Source organism: Crocodylus siamensis, chromosome 7 (genome assembly GCF_052110815.1).
Source record: "Crocodylus siamensis isolate JL-2025a chromosome 7, ASM5211081v1, whole genome shotgun sequence".
Taxonomy (NCBI): domain Eukaryota; kingdom Metazoa; phylum Chordata; order Crocodylia; family Crocodylidae; genus Crocodylus; species Crocodylus siamensis.
In genome coordinates this window covers 92,223,021-92,236,427 of record NC_143401.1, presented here as the reverse complement: position 1 = coordinate 92,236,427, position 13,407 = coordinate 92,223,021, and the positions used below count along the sequence as shown (strand labels likewise).

The 13,407-nt window shown below is 47.0% G+C and overlaps 1 protein-coding gene across 3 annotated transcripts in view; it reads left to right on the top strand.

Annotated features, from left to right (window-relative positions):
* Positions 1-13,407, top strand: part of MXI1 (MAX interactor 1, dimerization protein) — an 86,584-nt gene that overhangs the window by 39,348 nt on the left and 33,829 nt on the right. For 2 of the 3 annotated variants that reach the window (XM_090056644.1, XM_090056646.1), the window contains exon 3: positions 8,003-8,032. The exons of the other annotated variant lie outside the window; for it this stretch is intronic. In XM_090056644.1, the coding sequence (XP_089912770.1) occupies positions 8,003-8,032 (30 nt within the window). The remainder of the gene's footprint in view (positions 1-8,002; positions 8,033-13,407) is intronic. 3 annotated transcript variants of the gene reach the window in all.

The following is a 13,407-nucleotide window of genomic DNA, read 5'->3' as shown; positions in this document are numbered from 1 at the left end:
GGAAAGAGAGATGTGATGAGGAGGAAACTGGGACTGGCCAGGCAGCGTGTGGAGACAGGATTGGGCTCGGGGAGGAGAGTGATGACAATGATGGGGCCAGAGATGGGCTGAGCAAAGGGGCTAATATTTGTATGGGAAAGGAGAGATGGGGACTGGGACATGGAGACGAAGGCTGCCTGCAAAAGGGATGGGGACCGGTTAAGTGAAAATGGGAGGCAGCTGCGGTGTTAGGAATGGAGAAGAGGACGGGATCGGGGCTGGTTGGAAGGGATGACCCAGAGGAGCCTGCCCACCAGAGCATGCTCACCTCCAGGGCCTGGCATGGGACCCAGGACTCCTGATCGGACCACGTCTGTGCAACCGTAGCTTGGCCTCCTTGGAGGCATGGCTGTGACACGAAGGAGATGGTTGTCCACAGGACCCCTGCCTCTTGCGCTGCAGAAATTGGGAGGTGTCAAGTGACCGAGGCAGGGTTTTGCAGGGAGAAGAGTGGAGGGTGTCATGCTAAGGCAGTTGACTCCTATGCTGGAGAATGGGATTGTTTGAAGGCTGAGCTGATCACCTAAACTTTTCACATGTGCTCACTCGTGGTGTGTCCCTCAGTCTCTGGGTGCCAGCTTGTGGGTCTGCTTTCCTGAAGCTGGGCACATGCAGCCACTGGGAGCTGTACTCTGAACATACAAAGCGCTGCAGGATGCAAAGTACTCTGGAAAAGGTCTCCACAGCTTCCAACAGGATACCTGCTATTTTTTGGGAAATCTAGATCTCTCTCTGCTTTCTTCTACATTAGAGGTTCCCAGACTTTTTCTTATTGCATACTCCCTTCCAGATTTACCAGCTGCCCACATACCCCTACCAGCATTCGGTTTATATTTTTAGCCTTTAAGTGCCAATTAGAATGAAAATTAAATCCGCCATTGCATAATTTCTCCCCCGTGCCCCCCAGAGATGTCTGGTGTACAGGGGTATGCATACCACAGTGTGGGAACCCCTGCTTTACATAAAATGGGGAGCTGTGAGGATAAATGTTTGGATATGGGAAGCATTTGGTTTCTGCACTCAATGAGCATTGTAGAAAAGTCTGAGAGAGAACGAATGCTGCGTTCAGAGCAGGGTTTGGCATGAGGCCACACAGGCCAGCGGGGAGAAAACCAGATATTGAATAGCTGCTCATTTGGTGGGCACCATTCCCTGTGGCCATGCAGGGCAGTTCTACCCACTGCATTGGGGATCACGGGTGCCTGTGTCCCAGCACTGTCCAGGCCCGGGAGGAGGCACCGAGGATCTGACCACGCAGGCGGAGGGCACACCAGCTGTGGGCTGCTACGGGGAAATCCTTATTGTGTTTGGCTCCCAGATCAAATGTTTGGAAGTGGTGGTGTGGAGGGATGCAGATGCCCCCCAGCTCTGCCTTCCAGCCTCCTCAGGCTCCGTGGGAGATGTATGGTGTATAACATGGGACAGTAGCACTGTCCGTAGCCTTCCCCGCCTCCCTGGCAAATTGACTGCGTGACTCTGGGCCACACTCTGCTCGGACACCCCCTTCACCACCTGTGGGTAGTGCACTGTGTCCTATCTAACGGGGTTTTATCCGGAGAATAATATTACTTGGCTTTGATCTCTCAATTCTTCTCTGGTGCCTCGTGGAAGTGTCCGAGTGCAGTGTTGGCTGATTTATTATCAGGAGAGGACATGTGCTTGGGGTTTTCATTTTCCTATTCAAAGTCCGCAGCACGTTGGGCGGCTTGCCACCCCTTCGATCTCTCCTCTTGGGTCTGAGCATCCGATGGTGCTGTTATTTCACCCCTTACCCTCTGAGTGGCAAGGTGACTCGGTGGCTAGGGTGCTGGCTAGGGACTGCAGAGGCCTTGCTTCAGCACAGATTCCCTGGGTGACATTGGGAAAAGTCACTTAGTCTCCTCGTGTCTTGGTTTCTCCCCTGTCTGCGCAGGAATAGCACTGGCTTCTCTCCCAGTGGTGCTGTAAGCATAGATCTTCTGCGGTGCGTGGGTACCCTGGTGAGGGTCGATAGCCAGTGACGTTTCCAAAGATGAATGACCAGTCACGGATGCCAGTGGCTGTGTCCTCGTCTCCCTGTGCTGCCTTTGAAATTCCAGCTTTGAACTTTCCCAGGTTGGTGGAAAGATTTGGGATTTCATGCGCAGGTAGTGCTTTTACTGCTTGTATTATGATGGTCTTGGAGGCATCTGCCAAGATGAGGGAGGTGCAAGGTGCTGCGCAGATGTGATATAGCAGGGACCATCTTACAAGGGTACTATAGCCCAGGATAAGGTACAGAAAGCAAATGCAGGTAGAAAGCGGGATGTCAGACGGGAGTAACAGAGGCAGGCCTCATCCCAAACCTTTCTGTTGATGCGCTTTGCATCAGGCCCGTGGCCCACAGACTGGGTGTTTGTCCATGTCTTTGAGTGTGGTGGCATGACTCTGACTTCCTTCAGCGTGTGATTAGCACTTACATGCACAAGTTTGGGGTCAACTTATTTAGAGAGAGAGAGCGCTGCTCAGCATCTCTACTTCCTTTCTACCTCCTCGTTTTCAGTTGGCAATTTCCAGCAGAGGTCAGTTTTGAGGAGGGAGTTGGAAATGGCTTGTGAATTTGTTCAAGGAGAGGCTGGTCCACACTGAAGGGGTGGAAGAAAGCATCGAGGCATTTGCTGGAGGACGTGGTGGACGGGTGATGGAAGGTTAGAGTTGAGGACTGGCATCGGAGAGGACAGTCGGGGCCAGATTGGAAAGGGCCATAAAGCCAAGAACAAGCAGCTGATATTTGATGTGAAAGAGAAGAGGAGTCAGTGGAGGGACATAAAGGGGTTGGGGCGACCTGACCAGACTGAGAGGACATGGCCAAGGTGAGGAGACGTTGGAACGGTCTGCGTGCACCATTGAACTTCCCAACGTGCTCTCCTCTTTCAGGGTAACGGTATTAATGGGAACAGTGTCTGGGCTACTTGGATACAGTGTTCGTTAGAGACCTTAGCATTGGGAGAGGGGCGGGTGGATAGCTTTTGTGTTTGGTTTGAGGGACAAGAACAGCCTTGCATCTGTGTTTGTATGGTATCGAGAGCAACGAGGTCCTGATGCTGGAGCTCAGAGCAGAGCTTTGTATGGGGTGAAATGGTGGCACAGAAACCTTTGCACTCGGGAGGGAGTCCCCTGGCCTCCAACTGCGCTAGCTTGACGGTCCGTATGTACAGTGATTCAAAGCCCTGAACTCGTCCATTGGCATTCCCATCTGTAGCCAGTATTGCAGCCCCATAGTCTACCTGCAGTGCAGTTTTGACCTACTATAACCTTGTTTTCTTCGCTGCATATACTCACCTACTCCGTCTCTATGTGAAGGGTGAGTCTTTGCCCTGAAGCACCTGAGTGTTGCGTTAAATTTTTGGTCAAGACTCTCCTGGGATCACAAGGGTTACTATAATTTTCACCTCTTTGTGGGTGGAGGTTAAAACATCCTGTTGATTTTATAAAGAATACAGCATGTATTTTCCCAGATGTCGCCTGCTGTATGTTGGTAGGCAGTGAGGTATTCATGAAATTGTTGGTTTAGAGAGAATAAATTGGACCTGACCATTGACTTGTTTTGATGCATCTTTCAAGTGCTGTGGTTCAACATATTTTAATTAAATTGAGCTAAACTGAGGACAAAAATGATAGCTCATAAGAAGAATTCTCTGCGACTTGTTCCAAGTTTATTGGAACAGGCTTAAAATAAAGTTACATATTGGAGCATAGTGGCTAACTTGCAAACAGGGGGAGGAATTAGCTGGTAAATGATCGTTGTTGATAGTCATTGTTTCCAGTATTTGGCAAATTATGTCCTATTGTTATTTTGCAAGCTTTGCTAGACTTCTGTGTTAGTAAAGGCAGTGGGAAGCTGTTATTCCAGCCCTTCCCTTTCTAGCTTCATCTTGGTAACCAAGCCAGTGGCTGACTGCTTTCTTACTTTTATTTTTTTTTTCTTTGTCAAATTGTTTCTTGAACATCTTATGTAGGAAACTTCTAATTCTCTCTCCATGAGCCCCGGCCAGACGGTCTGAAGTAGAGTCCTTCCTTCCCCTTATTTAAACACTTGTGTCGGATTTAAAACGGCATTGCCAATTAGATTGATTCTGCGTAATGACCGATGTATTGAATCCCTTTTCTGCCATGATCATATATAGCCGTATATATATTTCTATAGCATGTTTTGACTTTTTAAAACTATAATGCATTTTCCTGTTCCCTTGCTGATGTTTAGAAGGAAGTTTGGGAACAGGGGATTTGGGATAGCCAAATAAAACAAATTAAAGCAAATATTCTGGGGCCGCCTTGTCTGGATAGGAATTTGTCTGTACCTGCTGGCCCCTGCTGCTGGTGGCAGATGTCCTTGTGCTTAGCCTGGGTGGCAGCATGCATGTGGACTCGCTTAGTTCAGTGCCTGACCGTGATGCGACTGCTTGTTAGCAATAGCAAGGCCGACTCTACATGCAGTGCTGACAAATATGCAAAGCGACACACTTACACAACCCAGAGAAGCGCACCTTGCCTGTGTAGTCGTAGCACAGTACCTCGATGGTGGCTTGTACCTGTAGATACAAAATGTTCAGGTTATCAAGTGGCCGACGTCTCTTTTTATATAATGCAATAATAATTTTGTTGTTTGATCAGAAGGGTATTCTGTAATTCTGAATATTTGCCTTTAGTTTGATAATCTTATAGCCTGACTTTGTCCTGGTTACTAGCTGACTATCAGAGAGAATCACAGAAAAGTAGGGCTGGAAGGGACCTCGGTAGGCTATTTAGTCCAACCCTGATCAAGGCAGGATCATCCCTATCTAAATCATCCTATCCAAGTGTATGTCCAGCCTGTTTAGAAAACTGCACAAACAATCCTCTTGCACAGGTACCAGGCACAATGTCCCCAAATATCCCCTAATTTGCCACAGGTAAAGCAGGAGGACAAAGGCATTGCCCACGTTTGGCTACTGCAAGGACAGAGTAATTTTGTTAAAATACATTTGAGAGAGCATCATCAGAGAAATAAAGATTTTTTTGTTCTAAATATCATTCAGTTGTCAGTTTAGACCCAGTATTTGTTTTGGGGGCTTTATTTGCAGAATCTTGTATTTAAAAAAATTAATGAATACATGTATTATTTTTTTTTTTTTTTCCTCCATTTGAAACGGGCAGTCTTGACATTCAAATCCAAAGAAATGTTTGTAACACACAGAGCCTAAAGATGAAGAAAACAATAGTCAGAAGTTGTGAAAAATTAAACTACTGTTTCCACTGTGTATTGTCCAGGCTGAATAATTGGGAAAAAAAATCCGTTTGGATTATCTGGACTCACCTGACATTTTAAAAAATGTTTTCAGTTTGCTTCATCTTAACTAGTGCTAGTAACCCAGGGAGCAGCCTAGCAGGATATGTTTGGTGGTTGCCTGAGATTCTTTTGTCTGCATGCAGCTGCGGTGGGAAAGTTAGCACTGCTGATATGGTTAAAAGTCACAGCATAAATATCTTGGCTTGGTGAAACGTCTGTGACCCCTTGCAATTGTGTTGTTTGTCGGAAGGAAGATAGGTAATAAAGAGTCTCCTGTGTGAGAGGAGTAGGGGGAACCTGCTGTTTTAATTTTGTTCACAGCAGTGAGCCAAACTTTGTTCTTTCAGTGCTGGCCTCTATAATTGGCTCGATTATAATATAGGAATTCAGTCCATTGCATATCTTTGGCTTTACAGCTGTTAATGTAATAGCCAGGAAGGGTACAAAGTCTCCTGCAGGAACGTATAGTAAATAAGACTAATAAAATGATCCAAAGAACTTGGGGTCAGGTTTTTAAGGGGTGGGTGTGGTGTGTGAGGGAGGGGACATGTACCCTAGCTCCGTTTTAGGTTGCATGGCCAAATGGGTTTTGCTGGTTTAAGGTCAATAACTTGTGCGGCCAAAGGTGAATGTCATTTCATATACGCAGGCCAAGGAGTTCGGCGTTGCATAGGTAAAAGACACCTGGACTCAATGGGTGTGAAAATCCCCTGCATGCTTGAGGCCAGAGCACTGGGCTGGGGTGCAGCTCCAGTGCCTAATGAAGTACTTCCATGCTCAGGCCCCCTGTGCTGGTTGCAAAGATGAATAGGGTCACAGGATCCACAGAACTGAGACTAGCAGCTCCTCGTCTTCCCCGAGCAGTGCCGCTGTCCAGGCCAGGGTGTATGAGGATGGGACAGACCATGGCAGACGCTGTCCTGACTTGCAGGTGCCATTCCTCTTGCAGCGCAGACGGCTCCCCTTTAGACTTTCATGTGTGCTGCACGTGCAGGTGACTTGAGTATCTCTAAATTGCTGAGCGCTAACTAGAGGCCACTGTTTGAAACGGGAGCCTGGGGCTTCTGGATTCATCAATGATCAGAAGATGCACAGAAAAGCAGAAGAGCCAGCAGTAACTGCTTCCTTAACCAGGGTGCCGCGTGGAGGGGACCTTTCTCGGGCTTTGCAGAGATTGGCATGCTGACAAATGAAAACGGCTACTCTGGGAGCTTTTGAAGTGTGGTGCGCTGTGCCTTTAAGGGCCAATGCCAAACAAGGACAGTACTGATGTGGCGTTAAAGCCCGTGTTCATCTGTCTGCAAGTCCCAATGATGCCTCGTTAATCTGCAGTCCTCAGGGGCCTCGTTCTGTTAAACTATGTTCTGTTTCCCAAGTGGATGTAGGTTTGTTCATGGTCTTTACTGAGCTTTTAACACCTGGTCAGCCTGCTTTAACCTCCCCCCTCCCCGCCCCGGTTTTCCGTTTTTGAGACGAGCTTAATTATTCCTGGGTTTCCCTTGGAGTGGGTCCTCCAGTCAGTTCCCTAATTGTAGAAATCCCTGCGGGATCCTCCAGATGGGCGGGGGGTAGAGGATAATCTTCTCCGAGCTCCAGAAGAAATGCAATGCCAAATTACAGAAAATAGATCCTTTTTTATTAAATGCTTGACTCCTTTGCCCTTATTTTAAGGTTACCGTATAGTGAAAGGCTGCATTGCGAATTTCAATCCGTCTATATTTTATTTAATTATCCTTAACAACCTCGCTTGTGTTACTAATGCCGAAGATTGTAAGCCCTGGAAGGTTTTTTTAAAACATAGCTTTTTCTGCAGTCGTCATAGATTAGGGGAAAAATAGGCAAGCCTTTTCTTTTGTTTCTAACCAGTTTCATTTCTCAGCAGGAGGTTGTTGCTGCATAGACAGGTATTAAAACAAGGGTCCACATTTTCAGGGCCTATCTAGTGATACAAGTGAGCGCCCTTTTTCGAGGGCACAGATGGCCGAGCATAAGCGAGTGCGCGGTGGTGCTGGCATCTCTTGATTGTCAGCGGTGCTGGAGGTGAGGTGGCGAGTCATCCTCGAGCGCCCGTGATGCTTCAAAGCATCTTGAGAGAGGGTATCGCTTGCAAGGAGGGCAGAAAAAATGCTGTTTCCTCGTGTCCCTACATAAGTACATTCTGCCTTCGTGGGTCCAAATGCCGAGTTATATTTTGGGTCCTGACAGCACGTGGGACAAATCTAACTAGCCACCCACTGTCTGGCTTGTATGGGCTTGTCTTTCAGAGCAGCTGGCCACTAAAAATCTCCCAAGTATTTTATGCATGTTAATTAAGTCTCAGAATACCCCAGTGTGAGAGGTGATATCAATAGATGTGCAGACTGAAGCACAGCAGAGGTAAATAGCTTCTCTGGGGCTCCTGACTCTTCATCTGTTCTTCACACCATTTCCTTCCTTTTTGGCTTGCAAACATTTCCCGCCCCCCTTCAATCTGGGGGGCAGATTTCTTGCAAATCTGAGCGAAAGCCCTAGGCTTCCAGATAGCCGTGTGAGAGAGGGGGCAGCGTGGCGGCCGTGCACACCGGTAGCTGCCGGCGTGCTGGGATGCACTGCGGGGAGCGTTTGCAGCTCGCAGCAATTGGACTGTCGTGTGGCGAGGTCAAAGGAGGCTAATCCACATTTTTGTTTCTCTTCCAGGTCTACGCACAATGAACTAGAAAAGAACCGGTAAGTAGCTCGTGAACTGAATTCTAAGAACTACCCGCCCTGTCCATGCAATATGCTTTCATGCTGCCCGTGTCAGCATCATTTGAGCAGCTTGGACAGCTGTAAAAATTGCCACGCCGCGCCAGGTAGGTTTAAACTCTGGGTGAAGGCCCAAAAGGGTCTGAAAAAGAAGTCCCCCTTTTTTTTTTCCTCTCCCCCACCCCCCAAAAGCAAGAAGTGACCCAGTTTTGGGACTAATCTGCATGCAGAGTATATGCTTTTCCTTTTCTCTTGACACGCTGAAGTCTGATTGGGTCGCTCTCCGTACATGGGGTTGCTAACGTATCAGGTTTCTCGGGGCCCAGTTAATACGTGTTACCATGATCTGAAGAGCAGCACTTTGCTTTTCTAGTCCCTTTGGCAGGACTGTCCTATTCTCTGTGGCGTGGAGGAAAACGCCATTGTCCGGAGGATCTGAAGTCTGGCTAGCAAAGTGCCCGTGGAGCGCCTTGCTCATAACCTGGCTTAGGACAGAGCCTGTTTATCCTCGAGCAGAGTTTTAGCAAGCCTTGCACTTTTGCGACTTGGCTAGCACTGCTCTATGACTCAACCCTTTTTTAACAGGAGTTATAAAGTAAGATAAATACCATTGAGACAATGGGAGTTAGTTCACATGCAGATCAGATTATGGCATGCTATAGTTAAGGTTGGGTCAGGGTTGGGGTTTCTTTGTCTGTTGGAGCAGTGTGAACTTCCCAGGCTGACTGTTCCTGCCCCGTTGACAGCCCCACTGTGTTTAGGGGCGAGCTGGGGTCTGGGGGCGAGGGCGCGGATAAACTTGCCCTGAATATGCTACTGGGGTCTTATTGCCACAGGCCTCCCCATCAGTTAATAGGGGATGGCAGCATTGCAGGGGCGAGGCATAGCTGGTTTGGCCAGGGGTTCATGGGGAACTAACCCAAGCATGAGTCCCTGATCAGACTGCCAGAGCATCTCCCACACAGGTTCTCGGGGCTGTGGCACGATGCATGTTGCCCTTGCTTTTCTCACACTCCTGCGGTCTCTTGGGGGTGACAGGGAGACAAAATTGCTATTCCTTGAGGTTTGACCTTTTTGATGCATGGGGAGACTTCCCTGCTGTCCAGCCCCTTCTCCTGGAAGGTTTGAGGAACTACATTTGCAAAATAGTTGCATGCAGGTTCTTGGCAGCTCAGAGGAAGGATGTGGATTTGGCTGGCTGCTTCACTCGCCCATGAGTCTTGATGTTTCCATCGTTTCTCCACGCCCAGGTTCTTTTCCGTACTGTGTAAGGGGGGCAGGTACCCAGGGTTGATTGTGCTCTCTGATGCTTTTTGCTGCATGTTTTGCAAAGTAAAAACAAAAAAGGAAACCCCTGAGTGTGAGCCTGAATGACAAGTGCTTTGCCCGTCGGTAAGCCTGCCCGAATTCTTGCTTGATGGTTATCACCACACCCTGTTCCCGCCTGTTTTCAGAGCAGAGATTGCCTTCTCCTCCCTGTCTGACTGTCTGCTTTGCAGACATGCCTAACCTGCTGCTGATTCACTTCCCAGTCGCAGCTGTGAATCGGTGAGGTCCAGCTGAGTTGTTTTTATTCTTGTCATTCAAACCTAACTATTATTCTAACCTGGAAATGGCAGGTGGATGACAACGGTCGTCCTGGCTGCTGCTTCACTGTTTTGCTTGCTTTGCTCCAGTTCAGTTACTGTAGTTACTTCCTGGAAGTCACTGGGCAAACTAAGGCTGAAGGGTGCAGAGAGATGCCCGAGATCCTTCCTGGCATGAGCAAGGTGGACTAGTACTGAGACCGCCTCATTCCTCGTCTTTTGCTCTCCGATGCATCTCTTCTTGCACTGTCTGGGATTATTTCTGTAAAGGAAGTTTGTCCTGAGACCATTTTCCTGGTACACGTACTGTTGCTGTCAGTTGGGCTTTCCCTCATCCATCATACTCGTGGCCTAGGCCAGTGGAGCTCCCGTCTTCGTGTGGCTCCGACTTCATTGCAGTTGGGACATCTGTCAGGCTGGATAAGGCAGAGGACAGCTACGCACGGGGCTTGGGCACACCTCGCCTTGAGTCCTGATTTTGACAGGGACTCTCCATGACCTCGGGTGAACTGCTTCATTTCATTGCTTAAGTTTCCCTGTCTTTTAACTGAGGGTCGTGGTATTTATCCGCGTGCTGGAATGGCCATTCGGACAGCAGTTGGAGTGCTATTATGTGCTTCACAGCTCATTCCTATTGCTACCAGTGTTTCATCTCTGTGAAGCCTTTTTTTTTTTTTTCTTAGTGATAAAAGCTGTTATCAGTTGAATTCGTCTCCACTGTTTCATTTAAACAGAGGTTGCTTTCAGGGGCTTTCACTCCCCTCTTCCTTGCCCCTCATTCCCCCTCGGCTAGGTGCAGTCTTGATCTCCTCCACTCTGCACAGCTTCACTGCACAATTCCTGTCTGGGTTAGAACAAGACCTGCCAGTTATCACCACTATGATACTGGCCTTGCCTGGGAACTTGTAAATAGGGTTTCAGTTTGGTCATCTCAGTCAGCGTAGCCCAGGCCAAAACATGTTAGAAACTGTGTTAAAAGCTCCCCGTGCTACACACCCCGTGCGTTGCTCGAGCTACCCCAGGAGCTCTGGCTTGGGCCCCAGTACTCTAATCCAAGACCAGGCTCCCTCCCTTATTGTGTGTGTGTGCGCTTGTCTTGGATTTGAGTAAATACAGTGTTACCTAGTGAAACCATAGGTGGAAGATAGTCGTGGCCAAGATCAAGCAAACACACTTCGAGAACCCTCTACTCTAAGCAAAGGCAACGTGCCATGTAAGTTGTCACGAGGAGTGAAAATACGTGCATATTGGCGGAGGGCCCTTTTGTTTCCCATTTGGATGTGGTTTTTATTAATGGCGTGCACATGGAAGCAGCTAAAAATATGGACAAAAGGCAGAGGCTGTAGTTGTTTCTCATAATTTATTTCCGGTAATTGTGTGGTGAGCTCCATGCTGCTTGCAGCCTCCCGCGTTGTAGAGGGATGGGGATCGCTTCACGTTTCGACTTTCATCATGTTCTGTCTGTAGTGTCTTTAAGTTTGTCTCCAGCTCCAGCGTTAGCTGTGATAAAGATAAAAGCCCTGATACTAATGGTTTTGTTGCTGGCAGTTGCTCATTTTTCCTATTATTTGAGATTATTCCTTTTGAGTTTCACTGTTATCTCCATTATTGACACACCCTATAATTTTCAAAATTGTCCACTATTAGGTCCCTGACTCAGTGTTTTTTTCTGTCTGCTTGCAGCAGACTGTCTAGTATGCAGTGAAATTTTCATTTTAACCCATTCAGCAATTAAACAGAGCTGCTTTCAAGTACAGGCAGGCATACAGAGTGGGGGGAAAAAAGAAAGCCACCTTCTTCTTGGATCTGCTCTCCAAAAACTTGAGTCAGAGTACGAGGAAATGCATCTAGATTAGACTTGTTCTTCTTTGCTGCCTGAAAGCAGTCACTAGTTGAAAGAACAAAAAAGTTGTGTTCAAAATATACATTTTCTTTATCCTGAAAGGGCAATGGGTCCATAAATAGTGTAGTGAATCTGATAGGGAAATTGTGGATTGGGTGCCCAAATACTGTGATGCTCAGGGATTTCTCCTTCTTTCCCTGATGTTCTCTGTAGTTCAGCTGATTTAAGAGAATGCCCTGACACCTTTTTATTTTGGGCTTTGCTTGTTTGATTAAAGTTGATTTGCATTTATTAGCTGCCTTTTAATCTTTATGGTGGAAAATCCTAATTTTTATTTATAGTTTCATAGTTTCTAGGGTTGGAAGGGACCTGAACAGATCATCAAGTCCGACTCCCCCCCGCCCTGGGCAGGAACGAGTGCTGGGCTCATAATACCCCAGTGGGATATCAATCCAACCTGCTTCTGAAGACCCCCAAGGTAGGGGGGAGAGCACCACCTCCCTTGGGAGCCCATTCCAGAGCCTGAGAGCCCTAACCGTAAAGTAATGCCTCCTATATTTAATGCACTTTGATATTTAGCCGTATCTTAAAAATAAACCCAAAAAACAATAACTGCTTCTCCATTGCGGCAAGATGCGACTAATGCAACAATGCCGCTTGCCCACCGGTTATTCAGTGGGAAAGTTTAAAACTGCAGAGAGCCTTCAGTGATGGTTTTCTTACTCTGTAGTGACTCCAGGCTTCTGTAATATTTTGGTGGCTAGAAGACTTCATGTATATCGGACTGTGATTATAAATTCTGTTTAGCTTTTAACCTTTAGGAAACCAGCTTTAATTTGGTGGGAGTGTGTATATTGGTTTTTATAGCGCAGGATTCATTTTAAGAAAACAAAGTGGTGTTAGCTGGCAGACAAGAAACTACTAATACATAATAACCAAATTCTGAAGTCCAGATGCGTGAAGCCCTTGTTCAGGAGGGCACTGAAAAGTGGCCTTGACAAGCATTTTTGCTTCTGTGGGACTTGAGTATGTATTGAAGTGCTTTCTCTTAGAGATGTTTTCCTGAATTAGAAGTCAAGTAAAAGCATCAGGAGTCTGTTGAATAGTGCCCCGCAGTCTGTTGAATAGTGAAGGACAGGTTAAAGCAGCTCATGTATTTGCAAGAATCTGGGTAGCAGAGGCACAGAGAATGGGAATGAGGAGATCTGCTTGTGAGAGGCAAGGGGATGCTGTCCGAACATGCACATCCCATAAATCAGAGCGCCGTAGTGATATGCTTAGAAGTGCTTTTTCGTTCCTTTAATTTCTCTCATAAATGCTGGCTCCTGAAAAAAGGTGGCCCATTGACAGAAAAGAAACCACTTGTAAAGCTGATTTACAAAGCTGAGCTTTGAAGTTTTATTAGGACAACATTTTCTGAAAGCAGGTTTGCCGCTTCTCAGAATTAAATGTAAACTAGATTTATTCAGAAGGAAGTCCAAGGTTATAAAGACAGCAGCAGTTCTTCTACTTGACATTTTAGTTTCTAGTGTTGCTGGAAGGATGTGGTCACTGTGGCATGAAAAAAACCCAAGCATGGCACTGAGATGACTTCCTTGCCTTTCAGTAAAGTGGCAATTTTGGTAGACCAATATGGTAATAATGTTGTTGCTATTTGTTAGCTGAGTTTTACATCCATTAATAGATGGAGTAAAGCTCGCTAGGTTTTATGATGTAGCTGATCTGGTTTTTAGGGACAAATAAAATTATATCAGCTTCATATTATCATACCCTGTGATTGCCCATCACTAAAACCCAACTGTCATAGGCACAAACCATAGATGCTTCCACGTCTTTCAGTTCACTGTAGAGCACTTGGAAGAGAATTGGTAGCAGTCATTGGCAGCAGGATTGTGAGCAGTCGGCCGTGCTCAGAGGTAACCAGGCAA